Source organism: Vitis vinifera, chromosome 4 (assembly GCF_030704535.1).
Source record: "Vitis vinifera cultivar Pinot Noir 40024 chromosome 4, ASM3070453v1".
Taxonomy (NCBI): domain Eukaryota; kingdom Viridiplantae; phylum Streptophyta; class Magnoliopsida; order Vitales; family Vitaceae; genus Vitis; species Vitis vinifera.
Genome location: NC_081808.1, coordinates 8,724,310 through 8,750,880, shown reverse-complemented (window position 1 = coordinate 8,750,880; position 26,571 = coordinate 8,724,310). Strand labels below are relative to the sequence as shown.

General features: G+C 36.3%; 2 protein-coding genes and 1 long non-coding RNA gene across 3 annotated transcripts; all 3 read right to left on the bottom strand.

The window, feature by feature from the left end:
• Window positions 1–1,548: 1,548 nt before the first annotated feature.
• Window positions 1,549–12,156, bottom strand: LOC100245134 (glutamate receptor 2.8). The gene is made up of 7 exons (XM_059736299.1): window positions 11,640–12,156; window positions 8,722–10,034; window positions 8,448–8,574; window positions 4,821–4,823; window positions 3,022–3,204; window positions 2,346–2,743; window positions 1,549–2,280 (listed from the first exon to the last, which is right to left on the bottom strand). The coding sequence occupies exons 1-7, from the start codon at window positions 11,905–11,907 to the stop codon at window positions 1,666–1,668; spliced, it is 2,907 nt and encodes a 968-aa protein (XP_059592282.1). The 5' UTR covers window positions 11,908–12,156; the 3' UTR covers window positions 1,549–1,665.
• A 1,546-nt stretch (window positions 12,157–13,702) lies between these two features.
• On the bottom strand, window positions 13,703–15,429 carry LOC132253632 (uncharacterized). The gene is made up of 3 exons (XR_009465486.1): window positions 15,293–15,429; window positions 14,564–15,199; window positions 13,703–14,469 (listed from the first exon to the last, which is right to left on the bottom strand). It is a non-coding gene; the product is annotated as an uncharacterized LOC132253632 (long non-coding RNA).
• Window positions 15,430–15,684: 255 nt separating this feature from the next.
• LOC132253631 (glutamate receptor 2.8-like) lies at window positions 15,685–25,454 on the bottom strand. The gene is made up of 3 exons (XM_059736298.1): window positions 24,878–25,454; window positions 16,241–16,331; window positions 15,685–16,143 (listed from the first exon to the last, which is right to left on the bottom strand). Exons 1-3 carry the CDS (start codon window positions 25,143–25,145, stop codon window positions 16,107–16,109), a joined length of 396 nt encoding a protein of 131 aa, XP_059592281.1. The 5' UTR covers window positions 25,146–25,454; the 3' UTR covers window positions 15,685–16,106.
• Between the last annotated feature and the right edge of the window lie 1,117 nt (window positions 25,455–26,571).

The following is a 26,571-nucleotide window of genomic DNA, read 5'->3' as shown; positions in this document are numbered from 1 at the left end:
GTTGATGGTAATCCAAACGTATAAAAAAAAAAAATCTATAAAATTAATTTTTTATATAAAAATATAAATGTACAATAAAAATACACTACAATTATAATATAAATACAATAACATTACGATACATTATGATAAGGTAAAATTTTGAAAATTTGAAATTTTTTATGAAACTAGGCAATTATGGGTTTTTTTTTTATATAAAAATATAAATATACAATAAAAATACACTACAATTACAATATAAATATAATAACATTACGATACATTACGATAAGATAAAATTTTTAAAATTTCAAATTTCTTATGAAATTGGGCAGTTGTGGGTTTTTTTGGCATATATGTCTAATATACAACATATATTGTTCTTTATTATACAAAATATGTGTCAATTGATTACAATTTTGAGTTTTCAATGAAAATTCAAATATGTTCATAAATACCCAAATAAAATGGTTCCAAACAACCAAGAAACAACTAAGAAATTTTTTTCTTCTGCCATATCAAATAAGTCTCAACAATAAAACTAAAGTGCAAACCTTTTCAATGGAAATCAATAATAATCATATCAAACAACCCGAAAAATAAATTAAAAATAAAAACACATCTTCAATATGACCAAAATAATATAAAAAAATTCAAAATAATAAATTTAAATAACATTTTATACAAAAAATGTAATTTCTTTCTCAAAACCTCATTCAATATTTCAGATCTAATATCTTACATCTACAATGTTAAAATTATTAACTTTTCATTCTTTCAATCTGATTTTTAATTATTTATTTTTTCCATAAACTGATTTTTTTTTTTTGGCATTTAAAAAAAAACTCACCTTTAATGGATTTCTTGCTAGATTCACACAAAAAAAAAAAACAAACTTTGTGTAAACGATTTTAGATCATGACCTGAAGTGTTAAACCTTTTTCCTCTTTCCCTTTTTTCTTTTACAACACCACCGACAAGCTGAAGGTAGGTTAAAGAAAACTCTTTTTACTTTGTTGTTACTTTTCACTTTGCTATTGCTTTTCACTTATTAAGGGTAATCTTGGCATTTAAACAAAATAAGACCTTTGGAGGAATTATCATAATTTCATCCTACCCTTCACAATAATTATCAAATATACCCACCCTTCCTGATCATTTTTTCCCCTAGCCTACCCTTAATGGTAATTCTCCCTAAATTTTAAATCAATGTTTTGCGTCATATCTACGATGGTTTGAAAACTAGACCTCCCTGTCCTAGTCCTGCCTTGAACCGGAAGGTACGTTCAGTCCCACTTGGATTCTCCTTTTCAATCCGGCAAGCTTTCGGAAAATTCATTACAACAAATTTCTCAATTTTCCGTAACGCTTTTAGCTAAGAAGTATTTTTATGGTAAGAAATTACTTTTTGCAATAACATTTTATTTCATAACAAATCAATTTATTAGTGATGAATTATTGTTCATAGCAAATAGATGGCATTTAACAATCACATAAATTTGTAGTAAATAATTATTTATTTATTTATTATTTTTAATTTTAGCCGCAAATTGAATGTACATCACCGTGTTAACTAAAATGCCTATGGGGTACAACTACATTTTTTTTCTTTTGAAATTCATGGTTGTGGGTAATGGTGCCACCGGCATAAAATACACAGGAAAGAAAAACGAAGTAATCGATCAGTTATTCAATTACAGGCGGTCTTGTTTGCTCGTGATTTAAATTAGCAAGCTCATATTCAAACAATATGTGAGGAGACATCGGCCGATTTGGACAGACTGGATCACCATGTCCAGAAGAAGGTGTTCCTTGTTCTCCAAAGAAGGCAAAATCGCTGTGTGTTGGGATCAGAAGGCTTGATGGACTTGGAGGGAAGTTGGTGTAGCTGGCGAGGCTGTAACTGCATCCATGGCTTTGATGCCCCTTGTCTGGAAGTTGATCACTTTTTCTAAAGGTATGAGACCTGGGATCTTTGTCATCAAAGCGTGTAGCCATGGCTTTAATTTTTCTCCATAAGGAAGATGGGGGATTCAAGTTTATTAAGGCGTTTCTATTTTCATAAAGGAATGTGGTGATGCATGCAACGAGAGCTACAAATGAAGCGACTCCAGCAATAAGGAATAGGCCCCAAAAGCTATTAAGGCCGATACTGTTTGAAGAAACTGAGCTGGTGAGCTCTGGACAACTGGTTGTTTGCCCAAACCATGCCTTCTCAAATTCTAACAATTTAGCTCCCTCGGTCACGCTTAAAACTTTCCTTGAAACATCCGCTACAAGGGGTGAACCCTTTCGAAAGACCTGAAATGATCAAAAATCAGAAACCACTGCATGAAAATTTGTACACTTTAAGAGAGAACACTTACAAATCCAAACCCATCAAACTTGTATGTTGGTCCAACTGCAGTGTATTTGGAGCAATATTTTGCAAGGAAAATCTTCATGTAAGGGATTTCATCAAATGCAGCAGTAATTCCACCTTTTGAAAATAATTCATCCAGTTCTTCTGGTGACTCATACTTTACAAGATTGGACTCATCAAATTTCATCGACTTGATCAAGAATTCATAAACGAAAGAGCCATATTGGTAACCTACACGCTCCCCCTTCTTTATGAGCTCATTTATATCAGTGATAGTTGGGTTGAGCTGTTGAACTGTTAACATTGAAGTCAAGCTGGCTGTGTAAGTTTGAGTAAGAATCAGCACCACAAAAAACAATATGATCACCACGATCCGAGCCAAGTTGCTGACAATTCTCTCCTCTGTTAACGTAATTTAAGAATGAAAAAGAAAATCCAATCCAGAAAAGCAATATAAAGGCAAATATATAGTTTCTGAAACATAACAATTATCCTAAAATTTACTTGCATATTGTATGGAATGTCCATATAATAGAGGTTAATCATGGGAAACAAGTAAGTAGGCTATCCTAGAAGTTAGTTTCGATTTGTTTGAGATGTACTGAATATGCTTTGTATTTGAATATTACAAGAGTAGATAAATTGCTAGATAAAATTGAAGGAGGTGGAAGAGTAATTACTCTGAGCAAACACCAATGTTGAGAAGGAGAACCAGAAGATTGTGCCAACTTGATGTGAACGAGGCCCTCTGAAATCTTCATTTATTCGATGTTCAAGAGTCCAAATCACCAAGCCAATGAAGACAAAGAAACAAGCGCTTGTCACCCAAAGGTCCCAAGTTAATGGCTTCAAAAAGACCCATGCTCTTTTTGTTGAAAAAAAACTAGGCTTTCCCACAAGTGTAAATCAATGGAAGCAATATAAATAGAATAACAGAAAATAAATGAGCACACAAGATTTACGTGGTTCCCTCAAATAACTTGAGGTACGTCCACGACAACCGGTAGGTCAGTTTCTTCCACTATCACCAAAAGAGTTTACAAAGTGGTCAAAAGGCATAAGCCTTACAAACACACCAAGGTGTAAATTACAAGAGGAAAATACCTCACAAAAGTAAACCAAATCTCCAAGAACAAACCGCAAGAAACCCCAAATATCAAGTGAAGGAACGTTACCCACTTGAAGAACAAACTTGCTGATTGTGTAGCACCAAAAAATGGAGAAGAAGAAGGCTGAATTTTCTTTTTGTTTGTTTGAACCAAAAAGGTATCCCAAAAGTCTTCTTGCCGACCAAGATAATGAACCAAAGGAAAAGACAAAAGGCTTGTAGTTTTTTTTTTCTTTCCTTGAAGACTTCAAACCAATCTTGAATATACCAAGAGTCATGTGCTAACCAAGGTGTTGGCCAAAAATAGAAAAACCATATTTAGTAAATTTAAGAGTCCCACAAAGAAGGGAAACCCAACAATTCTCCCCCTCCCGACTTATGTGGAGGATTCGACCATTCCCGCCAATAGTCGACACTTCTCATGCTTGTCCTTAGTCAATGCCTTAGTCAACATATCCGAAGTGTTATCATCAGTGTGAACTTTTTCAAGTTGCAACAACTTATCATTCAAGACATCACGAATCCAATGATATCTAACATCAATGTGTTTCGACCTCGAATGAAATGAAGAATTCTTACTCAAGTGGATTGCACTTTGACTATCACAATGAAGGACATACCTTTCTTGTTTCAAACCCAACTCTTGTAAGAATTTCTTCAACCACAATAATTCTTTGCAGGCTTCTGTAATGGCGATGAACTCAGCTTCTGTGGTGGAGAGAGCAACACATTTCTGTAATCTTGATTGCCATGTCACTGCTCCCCCTGCAAAAGTAATCAAATAACCAGAAGTAGATTTTCGACTATCAACATCACCAGCCATATCAGAATCTGTGAACCCATCAAGAATAGGCTCGCCTTTACCAAAACACAAACTCATCTTTGAAGTGCCCTGAAGATACCTCAGAATCCATTTCACTGCTGCCCAGTGTTCTTTCCCCGGATTAGATATAAATCGACTAACAACCCCAACTGCGTGAGCAATATCCGGTCGAGTACAAACCATGGCATACATCAAAGAACCAATTGCTGAAGCATAGGGAATTTTCTGCATCTCATTTTTCTCTTCATCACTTGTAGGACATTGACTTGAGCTAAGTTTGAAGTGGCCTGCAAGTGGACAATTAACAGGCTTTGCTTTGTCCATATTGAACCTCTCAAGAACCTTTTTAACATAATTCTCTTGAGATAACCAAATCAGCCCATGTGATCTGTTGCGAACAATTCTTATCCCAAGAATTTGCTTTGCTGGACCCAAATCCTTCATGGCAAAGGACTTGCTCAACTCTGACTTCAACTTGCTAATCTTGCTCATGTCTTGGCCCACAATAAGCATATCATCAACGTAAAGCAAGAGAATAATAAAATTACCATCTGTATATTTCTTCACAAACACACAATGGTCTGAAGTGGTTCTTGAATACCCATGCTCAGTCATGAAAGAATCGAATTTTCTGTACCACTGCCTCGGTGCTTGCTTCAATCCATACAAACTCTTCTTCAATTTGCAAACTAACTGATCATTACCCTTATCTATGAAGCCCTCAGGTTGCTCCATATAAATTTCCTCTTCTAAGTCACCATGCAAAAATGCGGTCTTCACATCAAGCTGCTCAACTTCTAAATTCATACTCGCAGCTATACCAAGTACAGTTCGAATGGAGGACATCTTCACAACTGGTGAGAAGATCTCATCAAAATCAACTCCCTTCCTCTGATCAAAACCTTTCACAACAAGTCGTGCCTTGAATCTCGGTTGAGAACTGTTCCCATCATTCTTTCGTCTGAAGACCCATTTATTTTTCAAAATTTTCTTCCCTTTAGGCGGCTTCACCAAATCATAGGTGTGATTCTCATGCAAAGACTTCATTTCCTCTTTCATTGCCTTGAGCCATTCAGTTTTGTTCTCATGCTTCAAGACTTCTTGATAAGTCTCTGGCTCCCCCTGATCTGATATCATCACATACTCATTTGAAGAATATTTTCTGGATGGCTGTTTTTCTCTGGTAGATCTCCTCAACGGTGTCTGTGGTAGTGGCTCTTGGGGTGACTGTTCCCCCTCAATCTCTGGCTCAACATCATCTTCCGCTGCATCATCATGAGGTGTCTGCACTTCCTCATCAATATCATGAACAACAGGTGGATTAAGAGGATCTAAATCAACAAGATCATTAGTACTAGACTCAGCTGACTCAAGCTTGTCAATGTCTTCAATAGTCTGATCTTCCAAGAAAACAACATCTCGGCTTCTGACAACTTTCTTATCAACTGGATCATACAACCTGTAGCCAAATTCTTCATGCCCATAGCCAATAAATATGCACTGCTTTGCTTTTGGATCAAGCTTGGACCTCTCATCTTTTGGAATATGAACAAAAGCTCTGCAGCCGAATACCCTCAAGTGATCATAGGAGACTTCCTTCCCTGTCCAAACTTTCTCTGGCACATCACCATTCAACGGAACTGAAGGAGACAAATTGATAAGATCAACTGCTGTCCTCATTGCCTCACCCCAAAAAGATCTTGGCAATTTAGAATGTGAGAGCAAACATCTGACTCTCTCAAGAATGGTGCGATTCATTCTCTCTGCAACCCCGTTCTGTTGAGGTGTCTTTTTTACTGTCTTTTCGTGCCTGATGCCATGATTAGTGCAATACTGATCAAATGGTCCAATATATTCACCACCATTATCCGAGCGGACACATTTCAACTGTCTACCAGTTTCTCTTTCAACCTTGGCTTGAAAATGCTTAAACACATCTAGAACTTGATCTTTAGTTTTCAGTGTATAAGCCTAAACTTTTCTAGAGTGATCATCAATAAAAGTGACAAAGTATAGAGCACCACCAAGTGTCCTAACTTTCAAAGGACCACATACATCAAAATGTATCAAATCTAGAACATGAGATTTTCTAGATGCAATGTTTCTACGGAATGATATTCTATTTTGTTTACCATGGAAACAATGAACACATGTTTTCAAAGGCGTACCTTTTATCCCCGCTAGAAGCTCTTTCTTAGATAAAACTTGCAATCCTTTCTCACTCATATGTCCAAGCCTTCTATGCCATAAATCGGTGGATGAGTCATTCTCTAAGGTATTCACAACACACTTGCAGATTTTTGCTTGCACGGTGTAAAGAGAACAAGTCTTCTTTCCTTTTGCTACCACTAGAGAACCTTTAGAGAGCTTCCATTTTCCATCACTGAAATTGTTGTTGTAGCCCTCATCATCTAACTTTCCAGTAGAGATTAAATTGAGCCGAATATCCGGTACATGCCTCACATCTCTAAGCAACAATTTGCATCCAGTATTTGTTTCCAAGCAAATGTCACCCATGCCAACAATTTTTGACACATCTTCATTTCCCATACGGACATTCCCAAAATCACCTTGCGAGTAAGAAGTAAAGAAATCAGCCCGCGAAGTAACATGAAATGAAGCTCCAGAATCAATTACCCAATCCGTCTCTTGGCCAATCAAATTAACGCTAACATCATCACGAATAATCATGAGTTCACCATCGGTAACTACAGCTGTATCATTTTGCTTTTTCTCTGAATTTTTCTCTTTGTTCTGCTCCTTGAACTTGAGTTTTCTGCACTCCCGCTTCATATGCCCTTTCTTGTGACAATAATAGCACTCAACATCTTTCTTTGAAATCGAGCTTGAACGACCTCTAGATTTATCACGGTTGTGCGAAGCCTTACTCTTACTCCTGCCTCTCCCTCGATTTTCTATCACAAGTGCCTCGGAGTGAGAAGAACCTGATGATTTTCTTCTTGTCTCTTCATTCAACAGGCTGCTAGTAACTTGACTCATTGTTACCACTCCATCAGGTGTGGAGTTACTAACTGTGACCACCAAAGTTTCCCAGCTTTCAGGAAGTGAACTAAGAAGTAACAAAGCTTGCAACTCATCATCAAAAGTAATTTTCATGGCGGCCAACTGATTCACAATGCTCTTAATCTCATTCAAATGCTCTGCAATAGGAGTACCCTCCTTATATTTAGAATTCACAAGCTTTCGAAATAAAAAAGCTTTATTCACGGCCGTCTTTCTATCATAAAGACTCTCCAATTTGGTCCAAAGACCATGTGCTGAATTTTCTGTAGAGACATGATGAAAGACACTATCATCAATCCATTGCCGAATAAAACCGACAGCTTTTCGGTCTAGCTTTTTCCACTCGTCATCTTTCATCCCTTCCGGTTTGCCACTATCACCCTCTATGGGTCCATTCAAATCTTTACAAAACAAAAGGTCTTCCATTTTAGTTTTCCAAGTCACCCAATTTGTGCCATTGAAACTAACCATACGCCCAACATTGCCGTCCATAATTCACACACACAAATATAACGAATCGGAATCGAATTAACCAACAGCTCTGATACCAGATGTTGAAAAAAAACTAGGCTTTCCCACAAGTGTAAATCAATGGAAGCAATATAAATAGAATAACAGAAAATAAATGAGCACACAAGATTTACGTGGTTCCCTCAAATAACTTGAGGTACGTCCACGACAACCGGTAGGTCAGTTTCTTCCACTATCACCAAAAGAGTTTACAAAGTGGTCAAAAGGCATAAGCCTTACAAACACACCAAGGTGTAAATTACAAGAGGAAAATACCTCACAAAAGTAAACCAAATCTCCAAGAACAAACCGCAAGAAACCCCAAATATCAAGTGAAGGAACGTTACCCACTTGAAGAACAAACTTGCTGATTGTGTAGCACCAAAAAATGGAGAAGAAGAAGGCTGAATTTTCTTTTTGTTTGTTTGAACCAAAAAGGTATCCCAAAAGTCTTCTTGCCGACCAAGATAATGAACCAAAGGAAAAGACAAAAGGCTTGTAGTTTTTTTTTTTCTTTCCTTGAAGACTTCAAACCAATCTTGAATATACCAAGAGTCATGTGCTAACCAAGGTGTTGGCCAAAAATAGAAAAACCATATTTAGTAAATTTAAGAGTCCCACAAAGAAGGGAAACCCAACACTTTTACTTCTGTTATCGATGATCGGCACGATCATTGATACGCCAGACTCGGTGTAAGGCAGTGTAAAGTCTACATACAAGGACCTGCTCGCTAGAATAGTAATATCTCCCACCAGAGCGTCACACTTCTGTACATGATAAAAGTAAAGGTAAAATTGGCGGTACGTGAGATATTTCATTGCAAAAGGATGACAGTTTTCCCTCTATTTGACAGTTGATGGCTACAGTTGAATGAAAATTGTTATGTATTAGGGAATCTAAAGAGTATGACTGACCTGAACATGTCCTTGAAACAATTCATCTTTGTTACCAGCAGCCTTTCTATCACGTATCTTTAAGGGAACGTACTCATAAGGAACAGCATATGGTAATGTTGCCATTACGGCATCGAAGATAGCTATGGAGTAACCAGTGGCCTTTGTTTTATTAGTGATAGGATCTCGCGTCACCTTTACAAATTCACAAAAACCCTTTTTCTCTGGAACCCCTATCTTCAACTTCTTTCCATTGGTAGGAAACACCCAACCTTTAGGAACAGAAGTAGATTCTCCTGGCCACATAATGGCTCTTAGATTGGCCTTAGAAGTAGTATTCGATCGTCTTACAATTCCATTCTCTGTTGTCCAAAATCCAACCCCTCTTTCCCCTTCACCGATCACATTAACTATCTGGAAAGCTGATGTGTGTAGTTGCCCATCTATAATTTGAAAATCTCCGGTAAGGCCTCTGAATCGAGTACCTAATAGTGAATGGAGAATATTTGGGCCAATTGGGGAAACTCTAATACTCTCAAGACTGGTTGAATCTCTGGAAATGGTGGTCTTTTGGAAGCTGAAGTTTCCCGCGCCAAGTTTTTCAACTGCCATGGCTAGTGCAGAAGCAGCATCGTAGGCCCATAGTCCAAAAATATTCAGCTCAGAGATTTCATTGGTTGGATATTCTTCTTGGATTTTCTTTTTCCATCTGATTTTAAAACTTTCAAGCTCTTTGGTTCTTGGAACATGGGGCTTGACGCCCAACACCCCTTGCATCGAATCAATGGCTGAAGCGTCCAAAGTACTCAAGAAGTCAGTTATCCCATCAGTTAGTATCCAAACATAGCCTTCTTCCATCATTCCAGCCTCATTTGCTTTGGTAAAAAGCTGGGAGCCAAGAGGCGTAAGCATATGCACAATGAAAACCCTAGTTGACATCGTCATCAACTTGTAAAGTTCTTTAACGATTTGATCGTCAGTTGCCGATGGATGAATGGCGCTCCGGTAGGTCACATGGGTGTCCACCTCCTGCAAGGCACTAGTCAGAGACGGTACGACTTCATTGCCATACTCGTTGTCCACGTAAATAAGCACAACTTCTCTCCATCCAAAGGCCTGGACTATTGTCCTTATTGCTGGTACTTGAGCTGAGTCATTTAGGGTGGCTCGGACAAAATATTGACTCTGGAGCGAAGAAAGAGAAGGACTTGTTGCAGAAAATGAAATGATGGGCACCCGAGCTTTGCTTCCAAGACCAATCATGAAGTTGGCCTGCATCGATGATCCGGGCCCTATTATGGCTTCCACTTCTTCATTTTGTAAGAGGTCTACAACTGAGTTCAGGAGCATGCAGGTTCAAACGATAAACAAGCATTTAAATGAATGAATAAATTTCTACTCTACCGTCAGCAATCAAACGAGGGTACAAAACCTTGTTTATCAGATATTTTTAGAATATGAAAATGAATTATGATATGATATTATAATTTAAGAGGAAGACCACCCATTTATTGTATGCTCAACAAGGTACATCCTGCCATTCATTTAATAAAATAGGGCCATTTGGGTTAGAAGTCTATCAACTTCACACAAAAATTACATCAATAATTCATTTAATCCCAATTAAGATTTATTTAAATTATTTAAAATTTTAAATTTATCTCAATTATAGGTTAGCTTATTTTCTAAAATAATTTACCAAAATTATAATATAGTTAATTATTATAATTTATTAATAAAAACCTTATTAAAAAAGTTAAAATCTATAAATCAGCACATGAAAACAAACAATCACCACTAACATAATCCCACTAATTAATATTTCTTATTGTTTAAGAGTTATGTTCATAAATAATGTCAAAATCGGCACCCTTATAGTTTTTTAACATTGTTTGCTAGCCCTTAAATATTACGTGGTGAATAAGAAAACCTCTTGGTCACTCCCCCAAGATAGTTACCAAGTTAAAAAAATAAAACAGTAAATAAACACGGCACAATTAATGGAGACTCTTTTGTAGTCGTCCAGATATTTTCTTAAATCACAAGTGTAATATATGTTGCACATTCTAAATTTTCAATTTTTTTGGATCACTCTAAGTTGATATAGATGATGTTTTAAAAACCGGACCAGATAATATTAAATCGTATTCGGAGCTTGGTCCAGCCTTTGGAGTGGAGTATACGCTGAGCTGACTTTGAAGCAGACAGACCGACAGTTGGACCATTGGGTCGGTGAACCAGGCCATCGGTTTTGGGTTGGCCAAAGCTCAATCCACAGTTGAGGGGTGGAAGTCCAGCTCAATGTTAAGGCCTGGCTCCGTTTTGGACAATTATGATTGACACGGATGAAAGATATTGATTTGCTGAATGTGGATGGAGTCGTTGAAAAATCCAAAATTCTTAGAATTGGGGCCGGGATATGAGTCATGGACCATCTTATCATGGATAGGATAATACTAATAACCACTCATTTAATAAATTTAAAATATTAATATATTTATATTTTTTTATAATTTAAATTTGATAATATCAAAGGTAAAAAATAAATATTATTATTTTTAATTTATATATATATAAATAGATATTAAAATTTTATAATTATTTTTAATTTTAATAATATATAAATTATATATTTATAATATTTGGTTGAACCATTGGTTCGATTATTGGATTGTAAATTAATAATTTTTTTGATTTAATTATAAAAATATTAAATATAAATAATAAGATAACATAAAAATAAACGCAATATTTTAGAGAATTCTTGTTGCTTTTCTAAGAGAATATTCAAAGCAAATATCTTTTAGTATGCTAGTTAAACTGCTCCCAATTAGGTTTATTAGTTCTCAGAGAGGATAAGGTCAGCGAACTTCATCGAAACCCTGGTTTTGTAAGCTGATGAGTTTAACACTTGAAGGAGAAGATTTAAGGGATAGTACCTGCTGCAGCTGCACCAACATCTCTTTTGGAGTCTCTGATTTTTGTAACCACCCTGGTTTTGTAGTGGCCATGAGAGGCATAGAAGTCTGAGAGGGCCATCGAGATGCAGCTCAACCCCATCTTCCCAATCCATGTATCCAAGTCCAGAACCACTCCCACTTTAACTGGGATTGTTGTGTTCTGTGCCATGCCCTTTTCTATGAAAAAAATCGGGGGAAAGAGAAAGAACATGAGAGAGATAAGGAGTTGGGTAAGGTTCCTTCTCATCTTTGAACTTGTTGGAAGCTATGGTAGTCATAATAATGGAGAGAAATTAAGAGATTATTTATAGGACTTAGAATTTGAATTTTGAAACCAGAGGCCAGCTGGAAGTGGGACGACTCTGCAGTCAAGCTGAGAAGGAGGACCCTGCAGGATGCAAGGAAGGGTTATGCTAGGGTACCGAAATATGCTTTTCGGTACCATACCCCCAATTTTGCACCAATTGCAACTTGCCCCATGTGAGGGTTGTTGAATAAAAAAGAAAAAAAAAACTTGCTATATAGGTTACAAACCGGTCACCTCTGCCAAGAAAAAAATAATCTAATGCAACACAAATTTTTTTAACTCTTTACAACATCCAATTATATAATCTGAAGATTTATTTTATAAAAATTGAAAAATATTGAATAATTTGTGAAAATATAAATTTTTAAAAGAAAAGAAATTAGAATTTATTTTATTTTTTAATGTAAATTGATGAACCAAAGAGGTGAAGGAAAAAAAATTAAATTTAAAATAAACTAAATATTGTAAAAAAAAATTCAATGACATAATTTATAAATTCAAAGTCAATTAATTTATTTTATTTTCAATTAAAATTATTTGTGAAAAAAATTGGGTGAATATTGAAAATGCGAAAAAGCAATATAATTGGTTTATGAAGTAAAAAAACTGAATAATTTCAATGAATTGTAAGTCTAATTAGATATTTATAAAAAATAAAAAAATTAAAATAAATTTAAATAAGTATACATTGTTCAAACACTAAGTTAGTTATGTACTTGACAATTGTATTAATAAAATAATTTTTATAATTTAAATTTAATTATATAAAATATTGGTTGAAATATTGAAAATAAAAAAAATTATAATAATTAGTAAAAATATGGAATTTTAAATCTCTCGTTGATTTTTTAATCATTTTGATTTTTTCAAAATTTTTTAAATTTTAAAGAGGAAGAGAATTGAGAATCTTCAAATTCTTCGTATCCTTTCTAATTTTTAAGTATTTTTGGAGTTTTTTTTTTTGCATCATTTAAACACCTCTTAAGTGTAATGAACTCATTTTTCCAAAATTTTTTAAATTTAAAAGAGGAAAAGAATTGGGAATCTTCAAATTCTTCATACCCTTTCTAATTTTTAAGTATTTTTGGAGTTTTATTTTTTTATTTTTTTTGGCATTATTTAAACACCCTTAAGTGTAATGAACTTATTTAAACAATGTCCTAGTCATATAAAGTCCCAAAATTCTTTAAAATTTTCAAAGAAATGGAGAATAGGGAGGGTACGAAGAATGTGAGGATTCCTCACATTCTTCGTACACTTTCTAATTTTTAATTATTTTCAGAATTTGATTTTTCTGAGATTCATTTGGACACCCCTTTAGTGTTAATAAATATGGAAGAGAAAAAAAAAACAAGTTAAAAGGAAAATAAAAAGCTGAAAGCATACCACTGTTTTGACACTCTTAAACCGGAACTCGTCTCGACTCTTCGATTGCAATGAATCCAAAATTTGGATATGAGAGTTTTTTAAGTCAATGACGTATAGATACCAATGACCGGTGCAATCATCATGCATTAGAATAAATAGCTGTAAAGTTAGAAAAACAATATATATGAGTTGGGGCACAAAATATCTACTATATTATAGGTGAAAACAATATCTACTCCAAATTTCATATATGCAATTAAACATTACAAATAATTACTAAACTTCTTGCAATCATCCAATTTGCTAATGTACTTACTCACGATGGATGTTTTTCTATAAAAAAAATGATAAAGACTCCCGCACAAAATCATTTGCTAGTAATTAAACATAATACGAACATTAGTATATTGTACTTAATACGTAAGTAAACAACAAGAGAAATATGAGCTTATTGAAAATGTCATGGGAAGATAGCATCTTATACTTCGTATGCTTATGAATTGCCTTTCAAAATAATTTAGCTTTGAGGCTTCTAGATTTATTACTTGTTGTTAAACAATAACTTCAATAAATTTATTTAATTAATTTAGCACGCGTTTAGTATAAATGAAGTAGGTACTTACAACATCCATCAAATTTTCTCTAGGACATAAGCACTCAAAATCTCCACGAACTCCATGTTCATGATCAAAGTCAACAAGAAGCTCACTAAAATAATAATATGTTAAAACATTCTTGACTAAATTGGAAGCATATGAAGGCTAAAATTGTAACAACACATCTATGAATGTTCTAGACACTACAAACCTTTTTGACAATGTTTTATTGAAAACATAATCAGCAACAAGAGATTGAAGTACATTGAATGATTGAGCATCCACCACGTCTTCACAAATGGACATGGGGATTGACTAAATTGAAAACAAGACATAATTATTAGCTATATATGTTGAGTATAAAAAATAAGATCATGATATTAAACTATTTGTATTATACCTCTGATGCTTGACGTTTTCCCATTTTCCTTAAATTGTGTACAAATGGGGAGACCTTGAATTTACTTGGTTTCCTCTCCCTTGATGTACGTGTTTTCATGACATGATTGGGATAACCACATAGTGCTCGTAATGGTTCCTAATATGGAAAATACCATTAATATACATCTATTTACTATGTAATGGTTAAGTAGTTGTAAGGAAAATAATTTTTTCTTTTATATGATACATACCTTTCCATAATCTCTTCTACTCCTTTTGATTGGAAGTGGTAAAATATCTACATTTTCGTCCGGAATGATATGTACTTTAATTGATGTAGCACATGCATCTTCATTCTTTCTATTAAAGTCCTCAGTACATAACTTCTCAATTGACAAAGTGTGAACATAATGTTCATTTCCTTTCTTATTGTCCTTATCTTCCAAACTTCTCTCGCATGAGAAAATGTCATTCTTCGTTCCCTCCTCGTGCATTCTCAAAGGTTTTCCGCTTGACCCAATGAAGAGACCTTTCAATGTAGTATATTTCTCCTCAAATTCAGTCAAAACTTTTTCACAACTACTACTACTTGCACCATGACACAAATCAATTAGATGTGTCTTTAATTGTTGAAAGGTTTTATCCATCTCCATTAAGCTCCCACTGTCAACCTAGTGATATATAGGAACTTCATTAATAACATCATAATATAAGGGTTCACTACTAATATTGATACTCACGATGAATATTGTAAAACCTACTCGTTTAATAACATCTTTCTTTGGATTGATTTCGAATTTCTCATCCTCCTCATTCTCCCTCTCCATTGTCATCGCATTTCCATCAATGCAATCCCTTATCTCATTTTGTATCACCCATATTTTGACCTACAATATATTCATCAAAATATAACACATATAAGATTAAAAATCACTAAAAACTTAAACCAATATTAAACGACTTTTGAAACTATAACTTACATTGTCATTTGCATATTCACCGAGGTTTTTCAATTTTTGTTTCATGTCAAGTACTTCATCATCTCCCCAAGTAGTAATCCGAGGACAAGGTTGAGTATATAATGGTAGAAATTTCTCTTCGAACAATATATGCTCGTGGTAGAATAACTACGATTATATTTAACATAGATATATAGTTAGTTAACACATTTTATTATAAGAAATTTGAAATTCACTATGATGTAAATTAATTACAAGGACATTACCATTAAAAACAATAAGCAACCGCAAACCCCACTTCGTTGTTTCATCTTAAACTCTTCAATCCCGTGCACAAGATAAGACAACACAAATTCAACCCAATTCATCTTCTTTATTGAATTGATGTCTTCCACAAGATGTAAGAAAGAATGTTTCACAAAAAGCTTCATTGTTGGGCACAATAATGCACCCAACACAAATAATACAAAATGAACTTTGAAATCGTTTCCACCTTCTTTATCCTCCCTAATTTGATTTTCTAACATCACTAATGGCAATCGCCCCTTTTTATCACAATATTTTTTACATAAATCATTCTTATGGTTAACATCTTTGTTCATGCCAATCTTCAACCCTCTTACCCTCAATCCCATAATAAATTCAACATCAATGGAGGATAATTTGATGAAAGTATTATACAACTCTAACATATAACTGTTCGGGTTGAAACTATTTATCAACCAAAGACATAAACCATGATCAATTTTCCTACATCAAAGTTGCAAGAGGCTACCAAATCCTATTTCTTCTATGGCTGCTCTTTGCTTTGGTTCTAATTCTTCAATAACTCTAATCACTCGCTCGAGTGAGCATCGAGTCTGAAGATATAACTGAAAAGATACACAAACATCAAACATGTTTACATTAATATAATTTCCAACAAATACATAAGTAATGAAATTAAATATTCATTACAAAAAAAATTACCTTTGGAAGAACTTTCTTTGGACTTTGCCATGAAATCTTCTTTTTCTACTTTTGAAAGTGCATTCCACTTCTTGCCCAATTTTTTCCTCAACTACATTAATTGGTCACATACTTTAAATTCTAATTTTAAAATGTAATTAAATTAGACACAACAATATTACTCCTTACATCATCATTTATCTTAACTCCTTTATCCTTCTCTTTGATCATGACCAATTGATCATTACTACAAAACAATTTCAAACAAATTCAACTATAACAACCACAAAAAATACATTAAAAAACATATTCTTTTACATATTTCTATTTTTCCTTACTAGTAATGTATCTAAGCTTCGATAGGCCTCTTTGGATTTCTAACAACTTCAACAACAATGCATTCGCTCCTAAAAATTAAATTAAATCATTTAAGTCAATTTTTATAATATGATTTCAGATATAATAAATCAAACATACTTTCACCACCACTACAAAATCCTCCCCAAATTTTAGTACATTTTAAATGGTCACAAAATTAGCATATAAATTATTTTCAATCTCCAATTATGGATCTAACCACATTATTTTTCATTAATATGATCAACCCATAAATCTAACAAAAAACATGAAATATAATGGATACAATATTGTAAAACACATTATCAATACTCACATTTTTTTTCCTTAATATATAACTTGGCAAATAATTATGATACAACCGCCTTTTGATTAACAAAAAATTGTGTCCTTTTTAGTTTTCTTTCTCTTATTACTACACGTCTTCTTCTTCTTCTTCTTCTAGCTATGTCTTCAATTCGGGTCTTCAAACCACAAAATTTAGAACCCGAAACCACCCCTTATACCTCTTAAACAAAATATAAAATATGAAGAAAATACAAGGGTTATGGAGAGGAGAGGAGGGAGCGGGAGTATTGCACTCTTTACTTCAAAACTCAAAAAAACCCCAAATATGAAAATTAAATATGGACATAAATAGAGGGGATACGAAGAAAAGATAGAACTCGAAAAGTTGCCACCCGAAACTACTACAATATCTCACCCGAAAACACCCAACAACACGAAAACATCCAACAATACATGAAGACAACTGAAAGCACCTGAAAATGACAATCGATGGAGATGAGAGGAAAACACAAGTACCCGAAGAAGAGCCGAGTATGGAGAAGAGAGGAAAATATCGGGAAACTCAGCAAAAGAGGGATAAAACAGAAACCCGACCCAACTGTCGAGGTTGAGTGGAGAAGATACCAAATTAGGGGAGAAAAAACGGGAATGGGTGAGAGAATATGCAGGGGAACAACAACTACACGACCAACTATGGAGGATGATGAGTGGAGATGAGAGCACGGTGTCACAGACTTAGTCTTTTCCTAAGCTCGTGTGGCACTTAGACAAGTCAAGATGCTTGATCTTGCTAAGTCAGCCTTACTCCCCAATGCTTAGCTTGTTAGGCTAAGATGCTCACAAGTCGGAAGTTTTAGAAGATGTAGTAAGCAACTCTTAAAGAATGGAAGCTTTATTGCTTTTGAAGGAAACTTTACAATGTTTGGAAGCTCACTTGTTTGGTGCCTTAGCCAAATGAGGCCCCCACCTATTTATAGGCACCAATGGAACTCTCTAGAACCTTGGACGGTTCTTTACAATTCAAGAATATTCTAGAACATCCTACACCATTCTATGTACAAGTCTATGTACAAGAGGCTTTTAGAATTCTCTAGAAAGCCCTGGACTCCTCCCATGTCTTTTACCATAGTGTAGAGAGGTGTGGACTTCTCTAGGTATTTCTAGAACCTTCCACACTCTTCCCACTAGTGGCTAAGTGTAGGAATCTCCAGAAGCTTCTTGGGCTCTATATAAACCCATGGGGAGGCTCATTTGAAACATCTTGTGACACTTTCCCCCACTTAAGCCGCCAATGTCCTCGTTGCGCCTTCTGCCCGGAACTGATCAATCGGCTCCTGGAACTGCCATAATGCATCTATTGGCTCCCAGCTAGCCTCGTTCTCTGGTAGTCCCTTCCATTTCACTAAGTACTCCGTAGTAGGAGGCACACCTCGTCTCTTGATGACTCGATTTGTGATGATGTATTCTACCTCCTTGTCATAGGAGGTCACGACCGTTGTAGGTGCCCTCTTAGAAAACCCTCGGCTTGGATCATCCTTGTCTTCGTGATATGGTTTCGAGTAACTTATGTGGAAGACATGATGAATCTTTAACCTTGACAGTAACTCAACTTTGTAGGACACCTTGCCGACCTTCCCAAGTATGGGGAAGGGTCCTTCATACCTCCTCACAAGGCCCTTATGCACCGATCTTAGGGATTTGAATTGTTGAGGAATGAGCTTGACAAGCACCATCTCTCCGACTTTGTACTTCGTGTGACGTCGCTTCTTGTCAGCCCACTTCTTCATTTTCTTAATTGCCTTGTCCAAGTTTGAGCGTGCTATGTCAGCTTGCTTGTGTCATCCCTTTGCGAACTTGAAAGCCGTTGGACTTCTCCCTGTATAGCCTATAGTTAGCGTGTGAGGAGTTAAGGGTTGCTTCCCTGTGGCTAGCTCGAACGGGCTCTTGTTGGTTGCTTCACTCTTTTGCAAGTTGTATGAGAACTGGGCTATATCTAGCAACTTAGTCCAATCCTTCTGGTTGGCACTCACAAAGTGCCTCAAGTATAGCTCCAGCAGGGCGTTCTCCCTCTCAGTTTGCCCATCTGTCTGTGGGTGAAAGCTTGTGGAGAAGTGGAACTCCGAACCCATAAGCTTAAAGAGCTCCGTCCAAAACTTTCCAGTGAAACGTGGATCATGATCACTGATGATGTACTTAGGCAACCCTCAATACTTGACCACATGCTTTAAGAATAGCTTTGTTGTCTCTTCTGCAGTGCAATCAGTCGGGGTTGCTATGAAGGTCGCATACTTAGAGAACTTGTCCACTACCACTATAATAGAGCCATTGTCCTCCGATTTGGGTATCCCGATGATGAAGTCCATGGTGACACTGTCCCACTGCTGCTCCGCTATTGGTAGTGGTTCCAACAGGCCTCTAGGTTGTCGTTGCTCCACCTTGTCTTGTTGGCATACAAGACAAGTCCTCACATAGGCCTCAACTTCATCCCTTATTTGAGGCCAGTAGTAAGCCGACTCGAGTAGTACCCTAGTGCATCGTTGCCCTGGGTGCCCAACCCACTTGGTGTCATGACACTCCTTTATCAGATTCCGCCTTATGTTCTCCCACTTAGGCATGTAGAGTCGTCTCCCCTTGGTGAAGAGTAGGTTGTCTTCCACCCAAAACCGCTTAGTTTTCCTTTCATGAGTCGGGTGATAAGGCTCTTAGCCACTGGATCGTGTTGCAGTCCCTCCCTTAGAAGATCCAATATATCTCCTTGGGGTTGGCTTGTCATGGATGCTAGCTTTGCCTTACGGCTGAGGGTGTTGGCCACGTGATTAGCATTTCCTGGCTTATACTCCAGCATATAGTCGAACTCGGCCAGGAAGTCTTGCCACCTAGCTTGCTTAGGACTTAACTTATTTTGTGGTTGGAAGTAGCTAGTGGCAACATTGTTGGTCTTCATTAGAAAGTGAGACCCTAGAAGATAGTGCCTCCAGGTGCGCAAGCAATGGACGATGGCAGTCATTTCCTTTTCCTACACCGTGCGCCTCTCCATGTCATTTAGCTTGCGGCTCTTGTAGGTGATTGGATGCCTATCTTGCATAATGACACCCCCTATAACGAAGTCTGAGGTATTCGTGTGTACCTCAAAAACCTTGGTGTAGTCGGGTAGGGCCAACACCGGTTCCTCAGTCACAGTCTTCTTCAGATCCTCAACTGCTTGTTGGCACCTTTCATTCCATTCCCATGCCTTATTCTTCTTAAGAAGGTCAGTGAGTGGAGCTACCCTTGCCGAATAACCCTTGATGAACTGTCTGTAGTAATTAGCTAGACCAAGGAAAGATCTGATCTGAGGTACCTTGGTTGATGGATCTCATTCTTGGATGGCTTTCACCTTGTTATCATCCATCATCCGTTTTCCATCCTTGATGCGATGTCCTAGGAAGCTCACCTATTTCCTAGAAAATGAGCATTTTTCCTTCTTTACATATAGCTCGTTCTGCCTTAGAATTTTAAAGACCTTCCTTAAATGCTTTACGTGCTCCTTTAGGGTGTCACTATAGATGACTATGTCATCCAAGTATACCACCATGAACTTGTCTAGATATGGGTGGAAGATCTTATTCATGAGTATGCAGAACGTTGCTGGGGCATTGGTGAGACCGAAGGGCATCATTAAGAATTCGTATGAGTCGTACCTGGTCACACATGTGGTTTTCGGGCTCATCCCCTTTCGCAATCCTTACTTGGTAGTAGCCTGACCTCAAGTCTAGCTTTGTGAAGTATCTCACCCTTCCAAGTTGATCGAACAAGTCAGCGATGAGCGGAATAGGGTACTTGTCCTTTACTATCACTTTGTTGAGTGCCTGGTAGTCTATGCACATTCGTAGGGACCCATCCTGCTTATTTTGAAGCAAAACCAGCGCGCCATAGGGAGCCTTGGATGGTTGGATGAACCATGTATCCAACAACTCCTTAAGTTGTTTCCTTAGCTCCTCCAGCTCAGGCGGTGCCATCCGGTATGGCCCCATAGCAGGGGACTTTGTTCTCGACTCTAGCTCAATCTTGTGGTATTCCTCTCTCCTAAGAGGAAGTTTTTTGGGCAACTCAGGTGGCATCACGTCCTTGAACTCATCAAGGACTCCCTCAATTTCCTTAGGCATGGGTTCTCCCGACCCATTATCCCTTTCTTCTTTCAGGGTGGCGAGGTAGGTCACCTCTTTCCTCTTTAACCCCTTCTTAACTTGCATAGTTGATAACATAGGGGTCTTGGGCGTACCTTTAGTGGCCGTAGGGACCATGCATGGCTTTTCCTCCTCTAGGATAGCCATTGAGAGTACGAAAGGTATTGGCACAACCTTGACCTTTTGTAGGAAGTCCATCCCTAGTACCATCTTGAATTCGTCCATAGGTGCCACTGTGAAGTCGACCCTTCCTTTCCATGAGTCGATGTGCATAGTCACCCCGTGAGCTACTCCGTGTGATGGCTTTACAGCTGAATTGATTGCCTTGATACAACCTCTTTCCTTGGATGCTTGGAGCTCTAGCATCTTTGCCTCATCCTCTGAGACAAAGTTATGAGTGGCACTAGTGTCCACCAGGGCCTTGGTGGCCTTCCCATTCACAAGGGCCTCTACATACATTAGCCCTTTGCTTTGGGGCGTCTTAGGGCATTGGCTTGGCCTTAAAGGAGTTTAGGAGTTGCAACGATCCCACCTTAGCATCACTCTCCTTCTTCTTTTCCTCGATCATAGCATTTAGGGCTTTCCTCTTGGGGCAGTCCCGCACCAAGTGTGGCCTATCACACAGGAAGTAATTGGTCCTGGGTGTGAACTCCTTTGGTTTGTCTTTGCCCTTACTATCCTTGCCACTAGAGGTCTTACTTGATCATTCCTTAGGGGTGTACCTCTTTGATCCCTTGTCTCCCCCACCTTTAGCATAATTACCCTTGGATTATGGCTTGGGCTTGGAGAAGTCTCCCCTTCTATAATCCACCAAGGACTCTGCTATCGCCATGGCCGTGGCTAGGTCTTGGACACCATGTTTGCTCAACTCTTGCTCGACCCAACTTTGCAAGTTGTCCATGAAGTTGAATAATAGCTCCTCCTCGGACATGTTAGGTATCTCAAGCATAAACGTAGAGAACTCTTTGGCATACTCATGAATCAAGCCCGTGTGCTTGAGACGCTTTATATTCTTCCTTGCTAGGTAAGCCACATCTTCAGGGTAGAATTGCCTTTTGATTTTTCACTTAAAGGCATCTCATGTGTTTATGGTGCACGTCCCTTTTTATATGTCGGCAAACTTTTGACGCCACCATAGAGTAGCATTATCAGTGAGGTAGAGGGTTGCGGTGCGTACCTTAGTGGCTTCATCCATCAATGCGATAGCCTCAAAGTAGCGCTCCATGTGCCACAAGAAGTTATCTAACTTCTTGGCATCCCTCTTGCCATTGAACGTGTGTGGCTTGAGAGATATGTAGTTTTTAACTTCTTACTTTGTTATATAATTTATATTTTATGGTTTTAAAATAATTATTTCATTTACTCTTTTTATTTTATAACCCATAACAACCCAAGTTGTACGTGGATTTGACATTATTTGTAAATTCCTAAGAACTTAATCCTATTGAATTCAAAAGCAGATTGTTAAGAGACATAATTAATTAGATCATATCACATTGATGCATATACTCACACACACATATATTTATATATTAATCTCATATATTTATACCCTTATCAAATGATTTAGATTTGTAAAATTTATATCATCCAAGACTTTCTGTGAAATAAGAAATTAAATGTTGAGTTTTGTCACTACCAGTAAAGGTTTGGTAGGGGGGTCTATCAACATCAATTGACATTTTTAGATTGCGAGAGATAATTTTGATAATATATTAAACCAAAATTCTTTGTATAAAGCTTTGTGGCAACACATATGATAGCTTTTTCCTACACACAAAAATTAACTCTACCTTCAGTTTTTACACCTCCACACATACGAACTGAAATAAGAAAAAAAATAATTTAATGTACTTTGGCTACTAATATAATCTTTACATTCATCGAATACACCAACATTTTAAAATTTACTAACTAAACGAAGATAAAAAGATTATAATAATGAAAGCTCTCACTCTTCTATATATTAGTTGCACATTTTTTTTTATTTTATTTTTCACTCACTAATGAAATTTCCTCTCAATTACAATCGTACATTTTTTCTTTTCACTCACTAATGAAAACTAATTTATTTTGTTTTAATAGCTACAAGCTCAATCATTGCAAACTCATTGGAGAATCCCGAACATCTTCTATGTAGGGTCATAAGATTAATTCAAGCTTTACCATCCAATAGTATTTTTCCTGTATTCTATATAGTGGAGTTCCAATCCTCAACTTCACCATGAAATCATGTGTTGGTTGGCAATAGTATGGAACATGTAGAAGTTCACATCTTCGACAGTCAACTACAAGTTATTTCAAATTTACCAGTATTTGATAGTAGTGCTTCACATGCATTTTGGTTATGTTTGTACCAAATGAATGACTAATATTTTCTTGCAATTTTCTATCTTGAAGATAAGATTGAACAAATTATATGTGAAATTCACATCAGCTTGGAATTTTGTCTTTTTCTACCTGCATTACTCATGCTCCAATTTCAGTGGGCCTAAATCCTAATTAATAAGCATCAAATAAGAGTAGTTCTCTCTCTCTCTCTCTCTCTTTCTAAATTCTAGTGATAGGTACAACAACAATATAGTAAAAAAATTCTAGGTCATGAGGTATATGCATGGTTCTCAAAATTTATGACCATTAGGGTAAAGTCATGGTAGGAGAGAGTTGAATTTGAATTATTCCTCCCCCCCTCCCCCCAAAAAAAAACAATAATAAAATGCAAGTAATGTCTTGGTCTTGGAATTTAAAGGGTCTCATGTGTCATTAGATGTAAGAGCATTAACTGATAAAAAAAAAAATAATAATTTCAAATCAATGCTTTGCTTTAGTCATCATACTAGAACAAAAAGGAGAAAGAAAGGGAAGAGACGGAGAATAAACCCTTTGTTTTCATTTTCTCTACTTGGAGGAAATTTATCAAATTTTTTTTATCATTTCATCCATCTTGAAGCTATAGATTTAAAGGGGTCACAAGAAATTAAAGCTTGTGATTTCCTTGTTATTCTCATGTTGAAGGCCCACCAGAAAATACAACTTGAGAGAATGAAAATTCAGCATTTGCCTTATTCCTTTATCTTCTTTCAAATCAAGTGGAGATGATTCTTCTTTCAAACAGAAGTTTTTAAGATGGATAGAGATGAACCTGTGTCCAAAACCAGTGAGCAATTAACCACCCCAAAGAGGAAGTTTGTTTGTTTCCTCGAAGTCCCATGCTATTTTTTCATTTGAGTGGGCATATATAGATGGATAAGTAGAAATATAGGTTTAAAACAAAATCTATAAATTGAAACTTTTTCACATTTGGATTAGTAAATTGAATTAATATAATTTGAAACTTATATATCTTGATTCTTGAAACTACTTAGACAGAGCTAAAGAAGAAGTCATAAGTTTTAAACCCCAAATTTTGATTTTTTTTTTCTCATTTATACTAGAAACTCTATAAGTATAAAATTCATGGATTTAAGTGATCATGAGCAAATCTATTAATTCTAAAAGAACTAAGTACATAGATTTACCTAGAGTGGATGTTTCTCCCAGAGGTCTTGTAATGATCAACACCTACATCGTTCACATCCAGGACATAGCACCTCATAGCCCTTAGTGAACTCTTCAACATTTTGAGGGATGTGGTCAACACTATGATTCGACTTCAAATAAGAGTTACATTCTCAAGAGTATTATTAATACACATAAGAATATAATGGCAGTAACAATTTAATGTGTGTTTGTTTTAACATAATAAGGTATATTTATATGAAGAAACTCTAATAGATTAGGTCAGATAACACTTACATAACACTTAATTACTACTGTGAGAGAGCGAGAAGAACAGAGATAAGAGTACCTGATGCAGTTGTACCAACAACATCTCTTCTGGAGTCTCTAGTCTTCAGAACGAGCCTAGTCTTGTAGTTACCATGAGAGGCATAGAAATCTGAGAGGGCCAGAGGGATGCAGCTCAGACCCATCTTTCCAAGCGATGTATCAAAGTCAAGGACCACTCCCGCGTTAACTGGGATTGCTGTGTTCTGTGCCATGGTCATTTCTATAAAGAGTCTCCATAGGGAGAGAAAAAAGAGGAAGAACCCCAGTTGGGCAGGGTCGTTTCTCATCTTTGAGCTACTTTTGGGAAGCTTGGTGATTCACAATAATGCAGAATACAGTTCATTTATTGGGTCTAGAATTTGAAAAAGTAAGAATTAGAAGCCTAGAACCGAAGGCACTGTAACAAGACCCAGATGCATAGTAGTGAATACAAAACCCAGCCAACACTTCTTGGGCGAGTTGAGGCGATCAAAAGATTGAATCTCTTAAAATATTAATTACATAAGAAAACCTAACTTATAATGATGAAATCATGATAAGAATGTATCCTTCTAAATATTCTTCCACGAAAACACACATTTTAGCTTACTTCCTGCGTTTGCATTTGACCCAGTATTAGTAAAGTCACGAGACACGGGTTTTCTTGTTGAACTCCATGTCGCTATTCATCGCCTGTAGCATATAGTTGAGATATTCAATAGTGCAGCCATGACAACCATGTGTTAGGTGGCAGTTGGCAGTATTGTATTCACATGGTGATCTCGGGCGTGTGGAATTTAATAGGTTTATGATGATACGTGGCAACCCTTGAATTGAAAATGATAATTTTTAAAATAAAAAGTATTTATTCTCACAAAAAATTACATCCTTCAGTCCTTGCATTCCCTCCATTGGCGAAGATCTTGCGTGTGGGGAAGCAATGTCCACCACGTAGCTAGTGTAAGGACACTCTTTAAAAATGTTGACTTTTTTGGATGCAGATAAGACACAGGAAGTTGACCTGTTGTGTCAGGCAGCATCAAATTCGTGAATTTTACATCTATGTCCTGTAAAAAATGTAGGAACCGTTGACTAATATAGATTCCAAAACAATATTATGCGTCATATCTGCGGATGGTTTGAAAACCGGACCGCCCTGTCCTAGTCCTGCCATGAACCAGAAGGTACTTCTTAGTTCCACTTCGATCATCCTTTTCAATACGATCTTGGATTAAACTGATCCGGCAAGCTTTTGGAAAATTCACTGCAACAAATTTCTCCATTTGCCATTACGCTTTTAGCTATGAAGATATTTTTATGGTAGGAAGTGGCTTTTTGCAATGACAGTTTATTTCATAGCAAAACAATTTTTCAGTGAAAAATTATTGTTCATAGCAAATGGATGACATTTAACAATCACATACATTTGTAGTAAATGTATATTTAAAAAAGAAAAAATTAGCCACAAAATTTGTATTTATAATGCCACATCACTTTTAAGCAGGATATATCTTTCTAGCTAGTGAACTGTTATTTATAATTTTTGGGCCCAAAGCTTATATTATTGCAAAAAAAAAAAAAAACTAACTTTTAATTATGATATTTGTTTAGGCAAGTACTTTCCTATAATATTTTGTAACTTAATTAACTTACATTATTAATACAAAAAAGAATTACTGGCATTCACTAATTTATTCCATAATAATATGGGGAAAAATAAATTATGAAACAAGT

Coding starts and splice junctions, on each gene's coding strand:
- LOC132253631 (XM_059736298.1), bottom strand. CDS start 25,145: ATGAGAAACGACCCTGCCCAACTGGGGTTCTTCCTCTTTTTTCTCTCC. Junction 16,332..24,877: donor TGTTGGTACAACTGCATCAG/GTACTCTTATCT, acceptor CAATTAATGTAG/TTGAGGAAAAAATTGGGCAA. Junction 16,144..16,240: donor CAAAGAAAGTTCTTCCAAAG/GTAATTTTTTTT, acceptor GTATCTTTTCAG/TTATATCTTCAGACTCGATG.
- LOC100245134 (XM_059736299.1), bottom strand. CDS start 11,907: ATGAGAAGGAACCTTACCCAACTCCTTATCTCTCTCATGTTCTTTCTC. Junction 10,035..11,639: donor TGTTGGTGCAGCTGCAGCAG/GTACTATCCCTT, acceptor TCCTGAACTCAG/TTGTAGACCTCTTACAAAAT. Junction 2,744..3,021: donor AACATTGGTGTTTGCTCAGA/GTAATTACTCTT, acceptor TTACGTTAACAG/AGGAGAGAATTGTCAGCAAC.